The sequence below is a fragment of the Crinia signifera genome, chromosome 4 (assembly GCF_055691185.1).
Source record: "Crinia signifera chromosome 4, ASM5569118v1, whole genome shotgun sequence".
Classification (NCBI taxonomy): Eukaryota; Metazoa; Chordata; class Amphibia; order Anura; family Myobatrachidae; genus Crinia; species Crinia signifera.
Window position 1 is genome coordinate 257572825 of NC_139220.1, and position 26471 is coordinate 257599295.

Sequence of the window (26471 nt, forward strand, 5' to 3'; positions counted from 1 at the left end):
AAGCTTGGAGAAGAGATAAAGCGGAGAAAAGGTAAAAGGAGATAAAGCACCAGCCAATCAGCTGTGTTTGAAAAAGACAGTTAGGAGCTGATTGGCTGGTGTGTTATCTCCTTTTAGCTTTTCTCCGCTTTATCTCCAGTTTATCTCTTCTCCAAGCTTAATAAATCTGCCCCAAAGTGTCTTGTTTTTTTATCACCGGCCAATCATTTCCCACCTGTCATTTTTTAAACCAAGCCTGTAACTTCACAGGTAGGAGCTGATTGGCCGGTGATAAAAACCAGACACGTTATCACTTCACCGAGTGAACATTGTGCCATCGATGGAGGGAAACCATCTTGTTCTCCCTTATCGTTGGCAAAAGTATTCAAAATCGTCCATGAACCATCAATGATCATCAATAATTTTGAATTAGCCATACCTACTTGAAAACCGACCACTGCGCAGCAAAATAGGAGATACTAAAGATATGATATGCAAAGTTTAGTGTACCAAGACTTTAGTTTTAAAAATGTTATCTTATTCACACCACTTTTTTAATTATAATTTTTACAAGCGCTCCTATGACCATACTAATACTAACCAAATACATGAAGCTGCTCCAACATTAGCGCCGAGCACATACTCCAGTCATACACCTTGTAGTACATTAGAGTACCATGTCCAGGGCATGGTTCACTTTGCTCGCCTTGCTACAGACAAGTTGCTACTTATTAAGGAAAAAGAAGGTTTGGGAGGATCGCGTCTCTTAAGGCGCCCAAGGGATTATATTGGTTGCCCTTTGTTGTTACCTTTACAATGATCTCCTAGAAATAATTCACGCGGACACCTTATCTAAAAATAAGACTCAGACAACCATGGCATAAGTTTAAAATGGTCAAGTTATTTATTTAGGTGGTATGACCCTTGTTAGTCTATCAAAGGGATGGCCAAGACAGCACTTGAGACCAGCACCAGTCAGAGGTGTATGTCAATGGCAGCGACTGCCTCGCTCCAATCTAACAAACACACCCCTTACGTAAGGTACAGCCTGCACCGTGACGGCTCCCCGCCCCCTCTAAGGTAAGGCGCGGACACCTCAAGGAAGTGCCCACCGTCCCCGCTCATTTCGGGACTCGCCCACCGTCCTGGCAAGGGGGGGGTAATACCGCACGGTGACCACCTGACACCTCACCCGACTGCTGGTCGAGAGCGCCTTCTCGCCACTGCCAAGGCTCCCCAGACCTAACAAGGTCGCCCGGGACCAGGCCCGCCACCCCTCAACTAGACCTAATGCCTTCCTATTGCCGAGTCACGCCAGAAAAGATGTCCCCCAGGAAAATTTCCATGCCCGCGTCAGACAGGTGGACCCCGTCTGACCTATAAAGGTGGGCCGACTCCCTAACTATCGTGGGGTGCCGCACTGCCCTACCCCCCATGGCGCTCACCCTCCTGGAAACCGCGTGGTTCACCTTTCGCCTTGCCCTATCTATGGCAACTGCATTCCTGCAGCCCCGCCACTGAAGCCGGGGGACGATATCAGACCACACTAACCGCACTCCTGGCCAAAGGGCCGCAATGCGCTCCAGGTCAGCCGTTATGCTACACATGAGTGAGAGCCCCGTATTTTTAACCAGGTCGTTGCCCCCTAGATGTATAATCAATGTGTTGGGAGGACCTGAACTGCGGGCCTTGGAAACCAGCAGGCTATAAAGCCCACCCCACTGAAGTCCCCTAACCCCAAACCACTGCACTGAGTCAGCTCGTAGCAAGCCTAAAGCTCTGGAGGCCATGGGATGCCTGGCCGCCCAAAAAATATATGAGTGGCCCACTACCCAAACTCTCCCCTGATGTGATGAGGAAAGGGAAAAGGCTGAAAGAGAAAAAACCTAACGTTAACATCAATATATTATACACTGTAACACAACCAGAATACAGTAAACAGCCCAAGTGAAGGTGAAAAACTTAAAAAACCTCCGGTGAACTTTGGTGACAGCCGAATTGAATTAGTTCTATCTCGGAGGAAAAAGTAAAAAATTCACTCCACACCGTCGATTCCCGAACGCTAGCCGTTCCAGAACCGATTGTAAACTTACGTTTTTGGGCTGGCGCAACAGGCGCATTCTACAACTTATCTACCTTATCTAACTTATCTATTCTTATATATTTCCTATAAGCCGATGACTTCCACCTCCCTACCTTCTGTATGGCAGAGGGTGGAAGCCCCGCCGCTGCTGCGCATGTTGCGGCCCCTATGCGAAAGGAGTGTGTCCCATAATCCTGAGCCCTCAGGCCTATGCCGGTCAAGCACCGTCTAAACACAGCCCCGAACTGAAAACGGGTGAGGGGCACACCATCTGTGTGCGCCAAAAACTGTATGGCTCCAACCGGCCTAAGAGACATGTAGTCCCTGCACAATGCTACAGGACAAATGGCTTGGTTCACACTGGATCGCAGGGTGGCCCAACTACCCTTTCCCAACTGGTCTGTTTTGGATCTCTGTATCCTGCACAGGACGTGGTCCTCATGGAGAACCACGTCCTCCGACCTGAGACCAGACTGGGCCTTCTTGCTCGCAGCTACCAGTTCCCCAATCCTGAATGCCCCGAAAAAGGCGAATGTAAAGGCCACCTTCAGGAGCGCAGCCTCGAAAGGGTTATCAGCCACCTTATCCAGATTTGCCACTAGCTCCCCCAGCATGCGCTCGTCTATAGGCCGCCGAGTGTCAGGAGGCACTGGCCGCTGCTTAGCCCAGCCCCTCAAAGCCTTACTTAATACAAAAGAGGCCGTTGGATCTTGCTCCCCTCTCAGCCTGCTGTGGAAAGCTATACCCGCCAAAGCCGCCGTCATAGCCGACTTTGATCTGCCTCTTACATAATGCCCCCATACGAATGCGAGTAACCGGTCCTCGACCGACTTACCGCTAGTGTCAGGCGCAGACTGAAAATCTTCCCAATCCCTCCAGGCCGCCTCGTAAGCCCTGCGGGTTGAGGGCGCCAGTGACAGCAGTGCCAAACCCTTCATGCCGATTCTATGATCTGCCATACAAGATTTGGACACCTAAGCCCCAGGGGTGACGCTTCAGGAGCAAGCTCCCGAAACTTTGTAAACTGAAACCTAGACAGGGCGTCAGCTATAGTGTTTTCTATGCCTGGGACATGTCTAGCCCTAAAATGTATATTGTACCTCAGACAATGAAGCACCAGGTAACGCAACAACCTGAGGGCCTCAGGGGAAGCCGCCCTCTGATTGTTAATTGCGTGTACCACCCCCAAGTTGTCACACCAGAACACTATGTTCCGATTTGCCAATTCCGCTGCCCACAGCTGCACTGATACTATGATGGGGAACAGTTCCAGCAGCAAAAGATTGACCGTGAAACCCCTGTCAATCCAAGACTGTGGCCACCGTGAGACGCACCATTCCCCTTGGAAATAAGCCCCAAATCCCGTGGAGCCAGCAGCATCTGTGAAGAGCTGCAGTTCCTTGCTGGATTCGGGCTCCGTGGGCCATATAAGTTCCCTATTAAATTGCCCCAGGAATGTGGACCACACTTCCATGTCGTCTCGCATTTCCCGTGACAGCCTGACCGTGTGGTGGGGGTCCCGAACCCCCGCCGTGGCCCTCTCGAGCTTGCGGCAGAATACCCGCCCCATGGGAATGATGCGGCAAGCAAAATTAAAGGACCCCAGCAGGGACTGTAATAGTCTCAGCTGTATCCTCTTCTTCCGCAAGCACTCAATTATTAACCCTTGAAGCTTTGTCACCTTATCCTCGGGCAAGCGGCAGCAACCCGCAGCCGAGTCTATTTCTATGCCCAGGTAAGACAGGACCCTGGTGGGTCCCTCTGTCTTATCCGCAGCTATAGGGACCCCCAGCTCCTCTAGCAGGGAAACCGCCCGGGACAATATATGGGCGCACGTGCCGTCGTCTCCTGGTCCCACAAAGAGAAAGTCATCCAGGTAGTGGGCTACGCCCGCACAGCCTGTACTGCTCTGTATGCACCAGTGCAGGAACGTGCTGAATTTCTCGAAGTAAGAGCAGGAGACAGAACAGCCCATCGGTAAGCACTTGTCTATGTAACAGCCTCCATCTAGCCTAAAGCCCATGAACCTGAAGGACTTAGGGTGTAATGGGAGGAGCCTAAACGCGGATTCAATATCCAGTTTGGCCATAAGTGCTCCCTGGCCGAAACCCCGTACTATGCCCAGCACCTCGTCAAATAGCTGGTACTGCACACTACAGAACTCATCCGGTATGGCGTCGTTTATAGACGCCCCGTGGGGGTGTGACAGGTGCTGAATCAACCTGTATTTACCCGGGGTCTTCTTAGGGACCACCCCGAGAGGGGAAAAACACATGTCAGGGAGGGGGTTCCCTTGGAAGGGGCCCGCCATCCTGCCCAGGGCCACTTCAGCCTGGACCTTCTGGCGGACCACCTCTGGAAAATCCCTGGCCGACTTGAGGTTCCTAATGCAGGAAACTCTGATTCCGTCAGGGATGGGGAGGGGAAAACCAAAACTAAACCCGTCCAATAAAAACCTAGCGTCAACCCTGTTAGGGTACGCCATTAACTTACGGGCCAGGGCGTCTACCACAATTGGGGAAGGGGCCTTACTTTCCGCCAGTGCCGGCGTCCCCGTGATCCCCACCTTTGGCTGCTGACCTGCAGGATTTGGAGGGGTGCCCCGCCCCCCCGCAGTTACTGCAGTCGTGACGGAAGCGGCACTTGGCGCCCCTGTCACATTTGCCCTCATTGTACGCAAAGCACTTCCCTTTGCCGCCGGCTTTAGACCCGGGTTTGGCCGCAGGAAATGGCTTCCTACCCGATGTATCTGAGCTATGCTGCCCTTTGCCTATGACCTCGAGCCATATCTCCACGTGCTTGCAGCCCATGGGCATGACCCTTGACCCGGCGTGGGCGAGGCGGAACTTCTCGTCGTAGTTCCGCCACGCCAGCCCCTTATAATCAGTGTACGTCTCGTTCACAAGGAACAGGTAGCGTAAGACGTTCACGTGCTCCCCAGGCCTTGTGCTCAGGTAACAAGAGGAGAATATTAAAAAGCCCTTCAGCCAATTGTGGAAGCCTTTAAAGGCCGCCTCGCTACCACTCCCCGCTTTCTTGGCTGCCTCAAAGTCTTTTTTCATGTCGACTGTCAGTGTAAAGAAGTCGACAAACTTTCCCCTTTTTATTTTGTCCTTTACACCCTTACGCAGGCCCCTGGCCATGGCGGTGTTGGTGCAATGGACCATATCGCCCGCTGTGGCAGCTACTTCAGGATCCGCCTCTTTCCTAGCCCGCTTAGTGCCACCCACTTTTTTCGCAACCGCGCGTGCAACCATTTTAGCAAACTTGCGCGGGCGCTTGGGGGACCCAGACTCGTCACTACTGGCTGAGGAGTGAGAGGAAGAGGATGCACACTCTGAAGTATTGTCATTCTCACCATCTCCAGAAGCTTCGCCTTGGACCACGGGATCCGCCTGTGCTGTGGCCCCTGTCCCTGCGGAAGTGGATGCTTCCGCCCTTGACGTGGATGCGGGGGTCTCGGACAACCTGGGGGCCGGAGCCAGGACCCTGGGTATGGCCGGAGCCGTCACCGGTGTTGGCGGTCTGGATTCCGGGGCCCTCCTGGACCTTTCTGCGTCCTCTTCCTGGGACGATCCCCCGAACATGCCGCTCCTGCCTCCGACAGAGGATACCTCGGGAGATAAAGGTGCAGTGTTAGGACCATATCCTGAGCCCGTCACCCTCACAGACCCTCCTGCTGCTGTACCAGAGCTCCCCAGGCCCCCAGTCGCATAAACCTGGTTGACCTGTTGAGCCTGGGCATACATGTTTGGGTGCGTGTAAGCCGCCCCCTGAAAAGCCTGCTGCGGCACCCCGGGGCCCTGCTGTTGTGGTGCACCAGCACCCTGCCATGCTCCCCCGAAATACCCCCCGGGAAACCCTCCACCTGCCCCCGCTGTTTGGGGAAAGTACGGGAAAGGGGGCTGCTGGTACCCCGTATAGGGCCCGTATTGTGGGTTGGGCATGGGGTACCCCGGGTAACCCCCCGTATTCGGACCGGGAAAAGCCCACTGCTGTTGCTGCTGCCCGGGGGGTTGCATGTATGCGTGTTGACCCGCACCAAAACCCGCGTGGCCAAACCCCTGGTGTCCCCCCTGCCCCGCCGGGGCCCCGGCGAAGCCCTGAGAGGCCGCGGGTAAAGGCTGCTGGCCTTGATGCCATTGCTGCTGCGGGGCCTGCCAACCCTGGAAGGGGGGGGCACCGCCATCCATCCGGCCGCCGACGAAAGCGTCCCCACGGCCACCGTCCCAGCCCAGGGGGATGAGAGAGCCTCTCCCCGTGGCCAGTATGTTTGTCAGGGAAGCCAGAGGGCCCTGATCCGCACTGCGCTGCCCACTTGCATTCATCCGCAGGGGGCTCCATGTGGGGCCCCCTGTTATGACCTGCAGAGGACTCCCTGGACCCTGCACTAATGGGGTGCTAGCCCTGAGGGGCACCCCCCCATCTCCCCCGCTGAGTGACACCCTCCCAGCGCTCAGCCCGCTGCCTGAGGCGCGCGGGGTACCCATAGGGGTCTGTCTACCCCGCACTGGCGTTGAAACGCCAGCAGATGGCGCCAGAGCACTGTCCCCAGCAGCGCTACTCGCTGCTGGGTGCTCACCATGTGCTGCTGGCGCAGCGCGCTCCCCGCTCCCAGCAGAGCCCTGCTGAGCTGGGGAGACGCTTCCCTGCGGTGGGGACCCCTGTCCCCCAGAGGTAGAACGCGCAGGAGACGGCGCGCTCACCCGCGATGACGCGGTTGCGGCCGTCCTGCTGCCTCCCCTGCCTCCCCCGCGCGCTGGTACAGTCACCAGCGGGCGGGCTGCGTCTGCCAACCACCTAGGTGGTGGGGCAGATCTCTTGGGGCGGCCGGACATACTTGCAGCTGCGCGAGTGAAAACAGGCCTAAAAACAAGTTAAAAGGTACTTAGCTTCGCGTGCTGCACTGTGTGAAATCCGGATTCCAAGAGGAAGTTCCTCCCCCAAGCTGGACCCTATATACCCCCCTTAAGCTACCTCCCCTCTGGGTGCTGATTGGCCCATAAGCACCACATGCTAACCTGTCTAAGAATTACACACAGCTCTGATGCTGCATGTGTATCTGCGTTTAACCCCTAAATCCCCGGGCTCTTAACTACACTCTGGCTTAGGCAGCCTTCGTTTTGCCAACTGGCAGCTGGTACTGGGATGTCAGCCCCGGGACAAAGTATACTATGGAAAAAAGAAGGTGTACCAATAGTGAATAAATATACTCAATATAAAATATAGTAACAATTTAATTCAAATATACACATAAAAGATTTTTTGTTTTACACATGGAATTCCATTATTGTAAACATTAATAGATAAAAATCAGGTTGTAGAGCATATTACCACTGAAGGTGCTTTGAGATATATTTGGGATATGTCTCCTTTAGGTGTGCAGCGACAGATGATTGACCAGGTAGCCAACAGTTTCCAGATGGGTTGGTTGTTAGAATGGTGGTAGATGGTAATGTCCACGTTCCCAGCATGGGTTGTGTGTTTGAAGGTAAACCTGGATAAACAAGCCATTCTTGGGTCACCTCGGATCAGCCTCCGGATACACTTGCATAGGAGATGAATTTGTAATCCCAATAAAGTGGTGTTTTTCTTCCTTTTTGGATCATGATCACTGCAAGGCAAATTAAATCCCGGCGGTCGGAATCCCGGCGTTCAAAATCCCGACGCCGGAATTCCGACCGCCGAAATCCCGACACTTTCTCCCTCCATGGGTGTCCACGACACCCATAGAGGGAGAATAAATTAGTGTACCGAGTGCAGCGAGGCACCGGGCCTGTGGCGAGCGCAGTGATATGATCCACGTCCCCCCTTATTGGGATTTTGGCGGTCGGGATTCCTGCATCTGGATTTTGACCGCTGGGATTCCGACCGCCAGGATTTCATACCAATCCCATTTGCAGGCCAGGGGGAAACTTCCACATCAGTTGCTGGTCGGCGACTATGGAATAATGTGGTGAGTAACTCTCAGGTTACTTAGATATGCGTGTACATATATCGGCACTTCTTACATCTGCCCCACCTGCAGTGCACATGGTTTTGCCCATTTTGAGAAAAGATTTGTACTGCGATCAGATCTGAATAAGGGCCTGGATGTGGCCACTGGAGGTCCCAAAAATAACCACATTTGTACAATAGATATTAGTGTATCATTTATCATTCACCTAAACCACCATGAAATTCATGAAATGCTATGTACTGTATGCCCTTTTTCCATGAAATGCCGCCTCCTTCTCTAGTCAGAAATTGGGACTCTACAACAACAAACTGTACTACTGCTGTAGCTTAGATAGGATTTTGAATGCTGGACTAATCTATCAGTTGCATTAAATAATAATTAACACCATATACTGCCTTTTTTTCAGCGCTGACAGTGAAGTTTCTGACCAGACGTTTTATAAGTGAATATGATCCTTTCCTTGGTGAGTTTCAAGTTTTATGGATGTAGGGAGAGGTGGACTGGAGCCTATCTTCCAGGGATTCCGATCAGACTGTGTAAACTGCAGTGTTTTATTGTTGCTTTGTAATTTTGTATAATGTGATATCCTTAATTTTAAAAGACAACTTTTGTTACAACCTGCACTCTGCATGTTCCTATAGCCATGCTCCTTGATAATTAGTCACAGACTCCTTTCAAGACAGCAAGAATGCAGGTGCACTGCACAGTTGTTGCTTGAACCATTACATACTGGCCATTATTCTGGTTCACTCGCAAAGGCAAACTCCTTCTCAAATGGACAAAACCATGTGCATTGCAGGTAGGGCAGATGTAACTTGTTCAGATAAAATTAGAATTGGGTGGGGTTTTACTTCAAAGTGAGATCTATATTGCAGTGTAAAAATAAAGCAGTCAGTATTTTCCCTGCACATAAACAAAATACCACACCCAAATCTAAATCTCTCTGCACATTTTACATCGAAACACCCCCCCCCCCCCCCGCAGTTCACATGGTTTTGTCCATTTGAGAAGGTATTTGCGAGTGAACCAGAATAAGGGCCACTGTTCTTTGGGGCTAATTCATCTTGGATCGCTTATCCGATCTAAACTGCAGTTTCCAGATTGTTGGGAAACTGTGCATGTGCAGATGGGTAGGGATAAGTTGGTCGACAGTCATTAGGTCGGCACCACTAGGTCGACATATTGAAAGGTCGACATGGGTCTAGGTCCACATGGGACAAGGTCAACAGGCCATTAGGTCGACACGATCTAGGTCGACAGTCAAAAGGTCGACATGGTTTTTTTTACAGTTGTTTTACCCGAATGTCGACACAGTCGTCAGGGACACAAGATAAAGTGCACTGCGTCCCCTCGCATGGCTTGTTTCACTCCCACCACACCCTAGTGGATGGTAGGGCATGAAATATCACCTGCCGGCACATGTTGGCTCAAAAAACTGTGAAAAACCCCATGGCGACCTTTTGACTGTCGACCTAGCCCATGTCGACCTAAAGCTTGTGTCGACCTAATGACCTGTCGACCTAGACCCATGTCGACCTTTCCGCATGTCGACCTAGTGGTGTCGACCTACTGACTGTCGACCTTATACTTGTTGACCTAATGATTGTTTCCCATGCAGAGCAAGTCCTGCGATCATAGAAATGCGATAACCTTTGCGTGATTGACAAAATTGGCAAACGCTGGCTGTATCGAGGCAAAGGACTGTATTGCAAACACAGTTATGGGATATTCATGTTCAGGAAAGTGGTTGAATAAATCAAGTTTTACATTGTAAAATTTAGATGTTCTGCAAAATAAAAAAAATGTTTTTATATCTTTTTTACTGCTGGCAAAAATGATGAGTGCAAAATGGGGCATAGGTTAGCTCTGGCCATATGTGGTTAATCATCTCACAATTCAGTATTTGGGAACATTGGCTGGTATGATAATAATTCTATGCAAATGATCCAAAAAATGTAAGACAAAAATAGAAACTAATGTTTAAGAAGAAGAAGAAATGTATTTTTGCAACAGCCACTGTTCTTCCCTTTTTTTGTACTCTCTGGTTCCTTTGGTTTAAGCATTGGTTTAAGTTCCTCAGTGGCGCAAGTAGAAATTATTTCTTCGTGGTACTTCGTGGTACTCTAAGTAAGCGCCGTGGCAAAAGTGGGCATGGCCATGTGTCATGAGGGGGCGTGTTCATTTGAAACTAGATGAGTGGTTACATGACAATAGGGGCATGGCCACATTATGCCACACACCATAATGAATCTTCCACATTATACTACACACCATAATGCCTATTACACATTATGTCCCACACCGTAATGTCCCAGACCATGATGCCCATTACATATAATGCCACATAAGTGCCACTTACCCACATGCTCATTGCTAGGAGTTACTTTCTCAATGCCAGGGGCTTCATGCTTGATGCCAAGGGGGTTTCATGCTCATTGCCATGGGGGATTACATGCTTGTTGCTATGGGTGATTACATGCTCATTGCCAAGGGTGTTTCATGCTAATTGACAAAGGGGATTACATGCTCTGCCAAGGGTGGTTCAAGCTTATTGCCATGAGGGAGTGAGGCTCACGGTGACAGCTGCGAGCTTGGCAGAATGGAAGCAATGTGACAGACGGTCAGAGAGCTCCTATTGGCTGGTGACACGGCGCAATATTTCAAATAGCCGTGGACCTGCTCAGAAGACAGTGGGGCAGCCCACTGCTCCCTGCCCGGCTGTCACATCGCTTTGTTCTGCGGGGTGAGCCGGCATGCTAAAGCAGTGGCTGCGGGTCGGAGAGAAGTGGTACGGCGTACCTGCAATATATTTCTTACTGGTACTCCTTACCACACCGTACGCCCTTACTTGCACCTCTGCATGTTCTGCATATTTTTGCATATTTTTGTGTATCCTGGCTCTAGAACAACAGAATAATGCAGGAGATTTCATAGAGGGCTTGGCAATGTTTGCTGCAATGGGGGCCACCAATATTTGGGGGCCCATTAGCGACTGCCCTGTCCACGCCACCTATAATCTGACCATATCTCCCATACCCATATGCATGCCTGTCTGAATGGACAGTAGGTAGATATCATGAAGAATAAGGCAGGCAAAGATCTTTGTCAGAGGACAGTGTTTCCCAACCTCTGTCCTAAAGGCACACTTACAGTCCTGGTTTCAAGGATAGCCAGACTTTGCACAAATGACTTATTTAGTATCTGAGGGGCAGATGTATTAAGCCTTATGGGCAACATTCCATATTCAACAGAACTCCCATCTTAGTAAGTTTACCCCTAACATTCCAGGTTTTAAGTAATGTACACGTCTTCTAAGATGGGAGTTCTGTTGAAGAGGGAATGTTGCCCATAGCAACAAATCAGATAATGGGCCAGATGCACTAAACTTCCAAGTGATAAAATGGAGAGTGATAAACAGCCAGCCAATCAGCTCCTACCTGCTATGTTACAGGCTGTGTTTGAAAAATGTCAGGCAGGAGCTGATTGGTTGGTGGTTTCTCACTCTCCATTTTATTACTTTTGAAGCTTAGTGCATCTGGCCCTATATCTATTATCTTGTAGAAGGTGCTACAGATGGAGCCGCTCTCATTAGAGAGGCTCCCGGCGTGCCATGCGCCGTCCACCAGAATATGGCACACACATCCTCCAGCATTCGCCAGGTATATAGATATGGCGCCCTGGCAGACTGACAGAGTCTGGCCCCCTCTGTATATAAATAAGAAGTAGAAACTAATTGGTTGCTATGGGCAACATGCCATCTTCAATAGAACTCACATCTTAGTAAATTTACACCTGTGTGCCTTGAGGTCTAGAAAACACTGGTCTTTGGGATAGAAAAGCTACATTTTGTCAGACCCCGCCCCAATACATGCAGATCCTGCAGCAGGTATGGAGGCTGTTACCTGGAGACACAGGTTAAGCCACAGCTGCTGGCCTCCCTATTACTGCCGGCCACAGTAATCAGGACTGAAGTAGGGAAGGCCATCGGCCATCGATGATTAGAAATCATCGATGGTTTATGGCCGATGTTGAATAGTTTTGCCATTGATGGGTTTCCCACCATCGATGTAAAGCTAAAACGCATAGTTTCGCTTTTGCTTTTTCCCCTACGGGCCGGGACACGGCATAGCTCCGCCCATGACACCCGTGAAGCCTCACCCCCGTATTTTGATTGGCACACAGGCCAATCAGTCAAAGAAAATGGATGACCATTGATATGTAAAAACATTGATGGTCATCCATTGAATTGTAATACACTATCGGTGGCCAGTTGTACTTTTGCCTTGATGGCAACCATTGACGGCAAAGGCAACGACGGCCATCCCTAGACTGGAGAAGAAAAACGAATTCAGTGCTTTACATAGACATGACATAGCGACATACACTGGCACACTACAATCACTGCTCACAACACAACTATGCATTAAAATCAGTTATGTTTTACTTTCATCTCATCCAATCTGCTTTGTTTACAAATTCATTCCAATTGTGCAGATTTGATTTGATGGCGTGCACTTGAACATGTATGTAAAGTGCAGACGAAAACTGAGAATGTAACATCCTTGTAAACCTTCAGTTCTCTGCAGAGTTTAGATGCCTCTTAACATTGCTGTCACATTGCTCAGATTGTAAAGTTGGAAAATGAGTTATATTTGGAAGGGAAGCAATGCCAGAGATATCTGAGTGTTTGTAGACAAGTAGAGAGTTATCTGGACTCTGTCTTATGGAAATAATTGTCTTCATTAATGTGACAAGAAGCAGGACTTTGTCAGGAATCAGAGTTGATTAATGGCATAGATTAAAGTGATATGAATCTTTTTCTGATGCTCAGTAAAAGCCCTGAGTGCCCAGATGGACTGTGGACTAAATGTTTTCACTCAACGTTTATTGAGAATACTTCAAGGAAATACAGTTCGTTTTCATTCGAGAGTTTCTGAATTAATTCCAGAACATTCATTTTATTTAAAAGGGTCGGCTGTTACCCTGATCAATCTCATCGTTTGTTCTTGTCTGAAAAAATTCTGTAGCTATACACATATACTACTGGGTTAGTAGAAATGCTTCATTTATTCCTAGTATTATAGTGAAATCTATAGGTATAGCATTGTTACTAATGCGGGGTACAAACCAGGACGACTCGCTGACAATGCACATCGTGAGCGGGTCGTCAGTGTTTCTTCCGACCTGCTCACGATCACGTGGAGTGCATGACCCGCTCACGATGTGCACCGTGAGCGGGTTCCGATCCGATGGCGACCCGCACCCAGGTGTATGGTCGCTTCCAGATCCTACCTGCTGCAGGTAGGATCTGAATAACGACCGACCCTCGGGACCGCACATCCGATCGGGATCGGATCAGAACAGGACAGAAAAGGGCCCAATCAACATGCAATCTAAATCCAATCGGTTGGAATTGGATCTAGATTGATGGGATTGGACCCTTGTCGTCCTGGTGTGTACCCAGCATAACCGTCCACCTTGCGGAGTGCGAGAACAGTTTGCCGAACACAATAAAGATTCCCTATGTTTTCTTCAGGGCCGGACTGGGACCAGAAATCGGCTTTGGCATTTTGAGCTGTCACTCACATGCTCCGCAAAGGTCCATGGGAGGCCCACAACACCACTCTCTCTGTAGCAGTCTCCTGCACTAGAAATGTCCTCAGTGAAGGAGGCCGGCAGCCATGTTTTTGCAGACCAGTCGGAGACTGGTGGCCGGCGCTGCTCCCACAGAACAAATTTGGCCCACCTGGCCATCGGCCCTTCTGGCATTTGCCAGAAGGGCCAGATGGCCAATCCGGCCCTGGTTTTCTCTAACGTCAGCAGTCATCTGATTATACTGAAATTCATAATATGAGGGGAAACAGTCATTTAAAGAAAGTTCTTCAACAGGATGTTGACAGTTACCTTCAGACAATTGGACATGAGCAATAGCAATTTCAGATAGCACTCTGTCCCGATGATTTGGGACTGCGAATGGTCTATTATGTGCATGTGCAGCTCCCCTCTACAAATGGCTTTGGAGACTTGCATACGCAGAGCCATTTGCAAACATCGGGTGCGCCTATGAAAACACCCAGTGTTTTATGGGCTTCCCCATGAAAACGCTGGTCATTCCCAAGGTTAGCAGATGGGCCGATGCCTGCTGGGGGCGGGTGGCTGTGTCACAAGACATCAGCCGCCTGCGCTGTCTTCGACCAGGCACACACAAATAAAAGTCAGTTCCCACTGACTTTTATTTGCGAACGCAGGAGGAATCACTTGATGGTTGGCGACCATGAAATGATTTCTCCTGCAGCGCGGAGGCAGGCGAGGGGAGGTGTTTTCGTTACACATTCCCCCACGTGTTACCAAGGTGAATCGGCGGTGGCGTGGGGGCGGGCCTTCGGTTGAGGAGAGGGCAGTGTCTCAGGCGCTCTGTAAGCTGTGATGTTCGCAGCTTACCGAGCCAACCTGAATCGACCCCTTTGTTCCCTCTAAAAAAGTTATTTTAGGTAGACTACATAAAAAGTTATAGAAATGTAGCTTGTGGCAGCAGAAGATGCCCTGTAGCATTTAGACTATTCAGTTGACTGGTATACCCATGGGGGAGAGTTGTCAAATCTTGGAGAAGGGTAAAGTACTAGCCAATCAGCTACTGTCATTTTATAGGCTTTGGGGCAGATTTATACCCCTTTTACACCAAAAACCCTGGTCGGACCCTGGTCTTTGAATGCTGGAGTATCCAGGGTCTGACCCTGCTTTATACCCCATTTACACAGCACTTTGACCTGGGTCGGACCTGGGTCTGCACCATTTACACTGAACCTGGGTCAGCCCTGCCTTAAATAATATTTTATATATATATTTATAGAAAAAAAAATATATATATATATATATAGAAATATATATATATATATATATATATAGAAATATATAATATATAGAAATATAATATATATATATATCAGGGCTGACCCAGGTTAAGTGTTTTTTTTTTTTTTTTTTTTAAGGTGCTGGGGGTGCCGGAGGGTACCTGTCCTGCCTGCTGTGCTTGGTGTACCTGGGGGTACCGGGGTACTGGGGGATGCAAGGGGTGCTGAAGGTACCTGTCCTGTCTGCGGTCGGATCTCAGCGGAGAAGATGATGTGCGCCGTTGCTGTACCACCCCCCCCCCCCCCCCCCGGCAGACGGTCCCTGCGGCGTATGGAGTGTCAGTGGCGGGGGTCCCTCTGGCGCATGGGAACTAGTACTAGTTCCTATGCGCTGGAGGGACCGCCGATACTGACACTCCATACGCCGCAGGGACCGGCTGCCGGATGCGGGGGGGGGGGGGGGGGTGATACAGCAGCGGCGCACATCATCTTCTCCGCTGAGATCCGACCGCAGGCAGGACAGGTACCCCCAGCACCCCTAGCACCCCCGTACCCCCAGCACAGCAGGCTGACAGGTACCCCCCTCTCCTCAGCAGCCGCAGGGACCCCCCTCCTCCCGCAGCAGCTGGGAACATCTTCCCCAGCGCTGCACGCTGTGGACCCGCTGCGGGTGCCTGCACCCGCAGCGGGACCATTTACACCGACATTTACACGGGTCCTATCCGTGTTCTACCCAGGTCAGGACCTGGGTAGAGGACCCGTGTAAATGGAAACGGATACCCCCCATTTACACCGCCGCGGATCCGGGTCTGACCCGCCGCTGACCCGGATTTTTCGGCGGTGTAAAAGGGGTATTATTAAGCTTGGAGAAGAGATAAACTGGAGATAAAGTGGAGAAAAGGTAAAAGGAGATAAAATACCAGCCAATCAACTCCCAACTGTCTTTTTCAAACACAGCTGATTGGCTGGTGCTTTATCTCCTTTTACCTTTTCTCCGCTTTATTTCTTCTCCAAGCTTATTCTTATGGGATATGGTCATTGGGTCACCAGCATGATGGTAGAAAAGCATTAGGTCAACATGCATTTAGGTCGACATGACTTAAGGTTGACATGCAGGAAGGTCAACATGACTTAAGGTCGACAGGGTCATTAGGTCGACAGGGGTAAGGTCGACAGGGTCAATAGGTCGACATGTGACCTTTTACTGTTTTTTGAGCCAAAATGTGCCAACAGGCAATATTTCATGCCTTATCATCCACTAGGGCATGGTGGGAGAATAAAATAGTGTGCTGAGCGTAGCAAGGCACCGTGCCCGAAGCATGGCGAGCGTAGCATGTGCATGTGCCATGCATTTCAGTGTCCATGTTGACACGACATATGCAGACAGGCGGTATTTCATGCCCTACCATCCAATAGGACGTAGTGGAAGAATAAAATAGTGTGCCGAGCGTAGTGAGCCATGCGAGGGGACGCGGTGCTACATTTCAGTGTTTATGTTGATTGTGTTGACATTCTGGTAAAAAAGAATAAAAAATCCATGTCGACTTTTTCAATGTCGACCTTAGCCATGTCGACCTAATGACCCCGTCAACCTAAAGTCATGTCAACCTTAACTCATGTTGACCTAATGCTTGTCGGCCATAATGCTGGTGACCTAATGATCCATACCTATTCTTATAAAGACAACACAGGAAAATCTGAAATCAATTATTCATAGTACAAGTAAAGTATAGGCCTGTAAATGCTATTCCAGGTGTGGGGGCTCTACAGCAGGGTTGCCAACCTTCCCGGAATGGCCAAGAGGATCCCGAAAATCGGGTACCCCTCCCGGCCCCCCGGAAAGGTGGGCAACGCTCCCTGATTCCGGCGGTCCCCTTCCCCCCCTCATTTACCTGGGGGCAGAAGCTTGAAATTACCGCAATTCGCGGCATTTCGGCAGAAGGGGGCAGGGCTAAATATGCAAATCCGCCCCCTCATCAGAGACTTGCATATTGCGGGATTTGCATCACTGGGGGCAGGGACTGATGATGTCTCCATCAGGCCCCGCCCCCAGAAGTGATGCTGACAGCCTCCTCTCCGGGGTTCTCCCGGAGAGAAGACTGTAAAAGTCGGCAATCCTGCTCTACAGATGTAGAATATAATTACTTTATCATGCTGTATTTCTATTTTGTTTTGTGTTGCAGAGGACACATACACCTCAGAGGAAATGGTAGACCATCAGCCAGTTCTTGTAAGAGTTATGGACACAGCTGATCCGGTGAGTGAATAATCTGTTGGAATCATGTGACCTCAGAGCTGTTCCAGGGCACTAGCCTAGGCCATGGCAATTCTGGAGTTGTTATTATTATTCTATACCTCCCAACATGACCCATGTTGGAGGGACAAATTACTCTGCTCCTGGACTTTCCTCTTTATGTATGATTGCCATCACCTGTTTTTTGAACAGGGTAAGTGATGAGAAAGGTGTTTTACAACAGGGGATGGCAATCAAAAATTAAGAGAAAAGCCCAGGAGCAGAGCACTGTGGGGTAGATTTATTATAGCGGCGCTAAGAGCGCCGCTATAACACTCCCTGCTTCGCCTCAGTAGCGAGGCGAAGCAGGAGGGGACACCGACAAGATCTACTAAGATCTTGCCGCCGAAGCGGGGTAGTGCTAACTCCCCCCTCCGGCGATGTCCCCTCCAGCTGACAGTGCGTCAGTTAACATTGACGCACTGTCTCCTTCCCCCCGGCCGGCTGGACTGCGCATGTGCGGGATCTCGCTATTCACGCGAGATTCCAGCGCAGCTCAGAGCCAGCAGCAGGGACAGCGCTGTCTCTGCTGTAGACATAGGGCATCGCTGTCTGCAGCTGTCAAAGTCGATAGCTGCAGGCGGCGGAACGGTCAGCAATGCTGACCGTTCATAAATCAGGCAGGAGGCAGGGGCGCAGCACGAAATATCGTAGCTGCGCTATGCCTCCTGCCCCACAGCGCCGCCGATAACGTACCCGGCCAGCTGGTGTGATAGATCAGGGGAAGCGCTATCCCCTGCCATAAGGCACGGGGATAGCGCATATTCCCCTGATCGTTTGTTCATAAATCTACCCCTGTGTCCCTCCTGGAGAGGGTCATGTTGGGAGGTATGTTATTCCTAATCAAAAATGAGACACCCTACTGCAATGTGTCATCGTTCACACCAGTATCTATCCTACACATTCTAAATTCTCTACCACACATGCAATAGCATACCTCCGAACTGTCCTGCTTTCAAAAGGACAGTCCCATACCTCCCAACATGGCCCTCTCCAGGAGTGATACACAATACTCTGTTCCTGCACTTCCCTGGTAATGTGGGATTGCCATCACCTGTGTGGAAATACCTTTCTTATCAATTACCCTGTTCGGCACAGGTGATGGCAATCATACATTAAGAGGGAAGTCCAGAAACAGAGCAAAGTGTCCCTCCTGGAGAGGGTCATGTTGGGAGGTATGCAGTCCCGATTCTCTAGAACTGTCTTATTCAGGGGCTGCAATGTCTCCAGTGGGAGAAAGCTAGGGGAGCACAAATGCTGCAGGTCAACAGATGCCATGCATGCAGCAGCATATATTCACAGTACAGGGAGAGCCTGGAGATGCCCAGCAACTCGGAGTATTGGCCACACCCCTACAGTGATATGAAGGGAAGTTTCGCTAGGCACCACCCCCTTTTGCAGAAGCCCAACTCGGTTTCCAGAAGCACATGCCCTCGGCATGCATGGAGGTCCCAAATTACCATTCTACATAGTCATTGGTGTAGCTACGTGCCACGGTGCCCGGAGCAAGGGCATGTTTCGCGCGCCCCCCCCCCCCCTGATTTGTAGTAGGCAGGCTCTTGCGCATATAACCCCCTCCCCCTATGGGCATATAAATCCTCTTGAAAGGGGCCCCCACCCTCACCCTTTTGGCATCACAGGTTAAAAAATATACATATTGGTCCCCACATGAAAAAAAAACATACACAAAACTCTAGACTATCAGCACCACATTGTAGTGCAGTGATCCGAATAGTTATGTAGATATATATATAATGTATACACAGAGTCGGATCCAGGAAAAAAATTACAGGGGGGGGGGGGGCACCTAAAAGAAAATATAGCAGTAAGAAAGCAGTATTGTATTGGTGAAATTTAATTAATAAGTATATGAGTATAATGTTAGCAGCAACAAATAAAAAAAAACACAAAAAATAAAGAAAATATATATATATATATATATATATATTATAAAAATATAATATAAAACAAGATAAAAAAAAGAATAGAATAAAAACAGATTAAAATGAATAAGAATAGATATACTGTATAAAGCACTTTTGTAACAGGTACTTGCTACAGCTGTGAAATTCCCCCTACTCTCACCTAGATGTTGCAGTCTCCTTCCTCATTCTCCTCCTTTTGCTGCCTCCCATTGCTCCGGTCCACGCAGCCTGGATTTACTTGCAGTGCAGGGAGGGGGGTGGCAGAGGTGTCAGACGCACATTTCAAATGCTGCCTGTCAGTGGACTGGTCACCCCCGGGGAGTCCTTGGTCACGCACAGCGGGGAAGGTGGGCTGGCTGGCGTTCCATCTCCAAACACAACTGACGGAGCGCTACCTGCCTGTATCTCTGCCCGGCGGCTCTTCATCCCACTTCAGACGCGCAGGCAGCGATGGTGATATGACATCACCCGCACAGCGTCAAAACTGTGAGGCACCCAGCAGCGGCATATTGGTCAGCCGGCAGCTAGATGAGGTTGCACAAGCCCCCCAGAAGAGGCGGTCAGCGTCGGGCACAGCGGGGGTAGTGTCTGGGCGGGGGAGCCGGCGAGCAGGGCAGGGGAGCCGGTGGCAGAGTGCACGGCTCCGGCGCCAGGTGACATCTCTGCGCCTGGAGCATGTGCTCCACCGGCTCCGCCCTAGCTACGCCTCTGTACATAGTACAGATGTGTCCATTTACTGCTTGCTACAAGTCACATTACACAATGCCTGAGCGCTGTGTGATTTGATAGTGCTGAGCATCTTTGTGTGTATTTTTTTCCATTAAAATGCATCTTTTTTTGCAAATTGATTTAATTGCACAAGTAGCATCTGCTGATTAAAATGATATGTGTTATGTCTAGATTTTGTTTGCAACCGCAGCTGTATCTGCATATGAAATGCTAAATAACAGTGTTTATCTGGAAAACACTATTATACCCCTTTTACACCAAAAACGCTGGGTCGCACCTGGGTTTTTGATCCCCACTTCAAGCCGGGTGCGACCCGGCGTTTGCTCCCTTTTACACCGTTGCATCCCCCAGCCGCCGCTGGGAGATGACGTCATCTCCAAGTGCCGATCGCCGTCGCGGGGACCCGGGCCGCTGCGGGCAAGCCCAGCACTAAGGTAATCAGCCCCTCGTCCGAGAGGTGAATGAATGCAGCACACAGGCATCCATTCACCTCTTCTGCTGCCGTGGCTGCTGTCTGCAGAGCGTAGCAGACAGCAGCGCAGGCTGTGTGTGCCCGCCCCCCCCCCCCCACGCTGCGGTCCACATGTTGGACGTCCCCCATTCATGTAAATGGGAGACGGGTCGGATAACCCGCCGTACCCGTTTACAGCGCCCTCTACCTAGGTCCTAGCCGTGTTTTACCCAGATCAGGACCTGGGTAGAAGTCCCGTGTAAAGGGACACGGCGTGACCCATGTACACTGCCGCTGACCCGGGTCTGACCCGCCGATTACCCAAGTTTTTGCGGTGATGTAAAAGGGGTATTACTTATCAGTTTAAAAGCAGCTACAGCCCAGGTTGCTCACAGAATATAGACATGCCACATATCGTTTTAATGAGCAGAAGTAGATTTTAATTTAATAATATCCACAAAAAGATGTTTAGCACTACCAAGTGACACCATGGCATGGTGCAACTAGTTGAGCTGTTTAACACAGAAGGAGACTAGATGTATGTGCATAAATGGCACCAAGAGGGGGGAGTGGCTACTTTTTACCCAGGTGTGGGTTCTGATGGAGGAGCTTGGGTCCTGCTTCCCCCTCCCTTATTGCAGAGAGCCACACAGGTCTTGCTGCCAATGCAGAACAGCCTCTCTCCCCAGCCCAGCACATGCTGCTCAGTGTTGTGTGCTGAGGTGGGGAGGAAGGTAGCTGCAGCGGCAGCCTGTTCCCTCTCCCTATGAGCAATCCCACCTGCACCCTGCTACCCTTTTTAACTGTGTTTTTTTTTTACATGGGCGTGACCACACGTGACCACGCCCCTCACATTGGTCATGCCCCCTTGTTTTACCACGGCCTGGCAGACCTCCATGCAACAGGGCCAACAATGTTAGTATCTAAAAGCCATGCCAGTGTGCAGGGGCGGATCCAGGATAAAATGACAGGGGGGGCACCATGATAAAAGAGGGTTTAGGTGGGGGGGGGGGGCGGTTTTAGTGGTGCCAGTGTACATGCTAAGAGAGCGGCAGAGAGAAGGAGGGAATGGGATTTAAAGTACACAGGCCCACCATGGCGACAAAAGTGAAGGATGTAGTTGTGCGCGCGTCGAAGGCGCGCTCCGGAAAAGATGGTGTGGCCACACAACAGGGGGCGTGTCCTTGAGTGTAGTGTACAACACCATATACAACTTCTACACATTATGCAACAAAATACTAGATCCCATTATACTTGCCCCTTACACATGATGCCAAATGGAATGAGCCAAAATTCACGTAATGCCACACGGATTGAGCCAAAATTCACATAATGCCACACGGATTGTGTCAAAATTCACATAATGCCACACGGATTGTGTCAAAATTCACATAATGCCACACGGATTGAGCCAAAATTCACATAATGCCACACGGATTGAGACAAAATTCACATAATGCCACACGGATTGAGACAAAATTCACATAATGCCACACGGATTGAGCCAAAATTCACATAATGCCACACGGATTGAGACAAAATTCACATAATGCCACACGGATTGAGACATAATTCACATAATGCCACACGGATTGAGACAAAATTCACATAATGCCACATGGATTGAGACAAAATTCACATAATGCCACATGGATTGAGACAAAATTCACATAATGCCACATGGATTGAGCCAAAATTCACATAATGCCACACGGATTGAGCCAAAATTCAGAATACGCTTCATAAACAGGGACATTGGCCCTTATTCTGGTTGGTGCGGTGTTTGCCGCTTGCGCATGTGCAAGCGGTTTCGCCGTACGTTTTTTTTAGACGCCGCACAGGGGGCGGAGAGGGGCGTGAAAGGGTACTTAGCCTCATTACCCTATGCATACGCCCCGCGTTTCATGGGCGTTCCCATGCAAACGCTGGGCGTATGCATGGTAATAAAGCCGTGACGCATGTGTAGGGGGCGGGCATCTGACATCGCCGGATGTCAGCTGCCCGCCCCCATACATGATTTCATACGGACAAGTGTCCGTGTGGTCTAGGGTGTCGTGAGCTGGTGGAGCATGCGGCCCTGCATTCGATGGTCGGCGACCATCGAATGCAGGGGCTGCTCCCAAGATGGAGGAGGCGTATCCCCGTCCACTTTCATGCGGACCGCCAGATATCCGCGTACGGACGGAGGTGGCGATCCGTATGGAAGGCGGGGATTCGCCTGCACGGTCCTGGCCGCATATTCTGATCTGGCCGCACAGAACAGAATAAGGGCCATTGTCCACCAAAGGCACGCATTAAACATTTACACCATAATGTCCATTACACGTTAAATTACACGCCATTATGTCCATTACGTATTATGCCAAACACCATAATGCTACATAAGTGCTGCTTCTCTACATGCTCATTGCCAAGGGTTCCATGCTCATTGCCAGGGGTTCCATACTCGTTGCCATGTGGAATTACATGCTCATTTCCAAGGGGGAATACATGCTCGCGGTAAATGGGGGACAGCCGCCGCCAGGCAGAAGTGATAGCCACTGACAGTGGCAGAGCCTGTCTGTATTCAGAGCACTGAAGGTCCTGGCTATTTGAAATAATACCCCTTTCACACCAGAAAATGCATTCCCTGGTTGGCCCCTTTTACACCAGCCTAGTCCCTGCATTTTCTGGTGTGAGGAGGAGAGAAAACCACCCTTCCCCCCTTTAACCAGTTATCTCATTTAACCGGCTATATGAGATAACTGGTTACATGAGACAAGTATCATATTGACCCATTTACATGAGACAAGTATCATATTGAAGAACTTTTGAGTGGGCTTTGATTGATTTTGGTCCAGTGAAACTGGAACGTTTGGTTCCAGAGTAATCTGCCCTCAAAGAACATGAACAGCAATGAAATTACATTTCAAAAATAAAAAAATTGGTTTACCCACAATATCTCTAGAACCGATTGACATATATGGACCAGCCTGGTATCACATTGAAGGCCCAGCGATTTGGAATTGAATGAGATCAACCACAAGCTTCTGTGATGCCAGGGGGGGGAGCTGGTAGCCGTCGGAACCGGGTGGGGGTCTGAATTGACGGGTCCCATATTATCCTATGGGGGAAAAACGTTACAGCTTTGCCAGGTGATATCTCCGGTTCCCGGGGAACTAGAGACACGGGGCTGGGCTTGTTGGAAAGCCCTGGTCCTCATCTACAAAATTAAATGACAGGGGGGGCACGTGCCAAGGTGCCCCCCCCCTGAATCCGCCACTGCCAGTGTGTATTTCAGGCTTGTTCTATTTTTGTTCTCAGAGTTTTCCACCAGAGATCTATTTTTATGCATTATCTTGATGTTGTGTACATTTCAACATATTTCACATGCTTTTCATTGCTTATTACTGCATTATACAGTACATGATACTAGTTTTGGTTTGTTGTACCATAGGTAAAACATTTGTTGAGCTCACTGCCGGAGTTGGATTTAAAACAGACAGTCAGAGTGGTCACCTAGGGGCCCCCACACATAGCTAAATAACCAGTCTGGGGGCAGTGTGGCATTTGTGAACTAGGGTTTTTGTTTGGCATATTGCGAATGTGTGGCATAGCAGTGTGTTTCACACATTTGTGGTGTTGGGTGTATTTCAGCATTATACTTTTATTATACTTTTTAATAACATCGATAGCATAGCGCAGCGAGCCTTAGCGAGGGGACTTGGATTACTTTACATGTATTCTGCATCCCCTCGCTGTGCTCGCCACACTATATAAAATCAACTCCACGCCGACGTGGATAGTGATGATATGAAAAGGTCGGGAGGATGCGTAATGCGGACCCTCGCGGGGCTTGCTGCCCTCGCCATGCTTCAGGATGACGTGGATAATGGCGGTGTTTTCTGGACACATTCACACCATCGATATAAGTAGCCGTCACTGGCAGCTGGTGATGCTCCTGAAAAATTTGGACAGCGTCCTCCTCTGTCTGAGGGAGCATAAATAGGCCAATTGATGCAGCCATCTCAAAGAAATTAGTGGAAATGACAGTAAAAATAACTGGAAATACAGGAAAAGCATTTCCTTGTCACTACAGAAAATCACCTCAGAGTGAATTTCTGACAAGATCTGACAGGGGGCGGGAATGACATGGAGCGGGAAGGGTAAAATCGCATCGCATTGCATGCTACTATAACGTAATGCGATGTAAAGCGATTTCACTAAGTTAACGGATGTAAGAAAACTGGGCGCAGTGATATAACACAAGTACTGGAATTTGCAGTTTCTTCCCATGTTTGTATGGATTTCCTCTACAAGCATACAGGTACAGATATGTCCTTATACATCATTACTGCACTCGCACCAAACAGCCCCCACATGTCATATGAGACATAACTGTGCGACTGAGTCTCTGATTCTTTATACCAAATGTTACAATGTAGCAGCAGCATTTTTCCAATACAAGTTGTGTTGTGTAGCTTATCCAGACTCAGTCACACAAGTGTCACATATCAAATTATTCAGCACAGACATCCAATGCTAGTAGAGTTGCACAAGCTGCTCACTCATGCCAGGCATCTTGCGCTGCAAGGTTAGATGTATGAGGACACATCTATGGGTTTATTGGCTTCTGATAAATTATAAACTATAGTGTGTATGTGTGTCCATTAGATAGAGAACATAGATTATAAGCGTCATTGAGGCAGTGACTGCTGTGAATGACTGAAATACTCTTAAGGAGCCCATACACGGTCCGTTGTGTATGGCTCCGTTCTGTACTATGCGATGCGCGCTCCCGCGCATCACATAGTACGGTACAAAAAGTATGTGCTGCACATACTTTGTGTACTAGGTACACATCGCAGTGCATGCACTAGGGATCCGATCCGATGTGTGCTAATTAAGTCCCAAACGGATCCGTTAAACGGACCGTGTATGGGCTGCTTTAGATTTGTAAAGCCCTGCAGACCCCAATTCCATCAGTCAGCTGTCAGCTGATATTCCTGATGTTGGACCCCAGGTTGTGACATTGGTTGCAGTGCTAAGATCGCAGCTACATGCAGGAGGCATCTCTTCTATTGTGGCAACTGTTGCATGTCCCTCTATATAACTGGACAGAAATGCAAAGCTGTTTACACTTCCGTCCATCTTTGAATCAGGTGCTCAGTCCACTGTGCACACAGTGCCTGCAGAATAGTCAGGTTCCGCAAACAATCTCATGCCTCATTTCTCTGCACCCCATAAAGGCACACAGAAATATAAATGGAAGATTGATTACCGTCATTATCTACCACTGGTGTAATGTGTGCAGCTGAATATTGTACTGAATAGTAGGGCTCTTTATTAGCAATTTTTTTGTTTATTTTAGGTCAGTGATCAGATTTTAGCTCTCCTTTCAGTTACAGAGAATGAGAACCTCATGAGAGGTCAGAGAAGGGTAATTCTGATGTCAGCCATGTTTTCGGCTGTACCCTGTTGGATAGTGAGCCTCTTTGTAGGACATAAATATCCTGGGATCTGGAGAACACTGCTCAGGTTGTAGACAGAGTGCTCCGGTACCGGACAATGAATCTTTTGATCTCAATCTTGGCCATATTCAAAGAGGCCTTTGAAGTGAGCTAAAAATGTTCAGGATCTCTTGGTATTAGCTGAAATGCACCAGACAGTCAGATCATGAACTTTGCTGTCTCTATTCAAACCTGCTGACCTTGGCTGAGGACTCAGTGACCAGAATGCATTGTAATATCAAGTGATAGATATCCACTGTCAGGCCCAGGGATTGGCCTCTCACTGCCTCAATGTGAAATGTAATGGTTATTAGAGAAGAAGTATGCTGAGATTGGTGCAGTTTTACAGATCACTCAGGCAGAGCGGAGCTACGTTAGTGACGGGGATTCACAGCCTTTCATTCAGAGCAGTATTTCCTTTTATGCCTTAATGTAATGTTTTCACTGCACTGGGCAATAAATCATCTAAAAGTAGATCAGTCATCAGCGCATTAAATCACGTACGCTATAAAAACCTCTAAATACAAAAGGAAAAATCCACACACAACTCCTATTGGGAATATGACGTTCTCTCTCCTACCAGTTCCTGGAGAGACAGACCACTTGCAGAGAGACTTGGCAAATGCCTGGTAGTATAATAAAAAATAAAAAAAGCATTGATAACAATAAAATACAGATTGTACATAGTAATACATACATGTGTGTAATCAGA

At 49.2% G+C, this 26471-nt stretch overlaps 1 protein-coding gene across 2 annotated transcripts in view; it reads left to right on the top strand.

Annotated features, from left to right (window-relative positions):
• RASL12 (RAS like family 12) overlaps positions 1-26471 on the top strand; it is a 59644-nt gene that overhangs the window by 12605 nt on the left and 20568 nt on the right. For both annotated transcript variants that reach the window (XM_083184304.1, XM_083184305.1), the window contains 2 exons: positions 8428-8484; positions 17056-17129. In XM_083184304.1, the coding sequence (XP_083040430.1) occupies positions 8428-8484; positions 17056-17129 (131 nt within the window). The remainder of the gene's footprint in view (positions 1-8427; positions 8485-17055; positions 17130-26471) is intronic.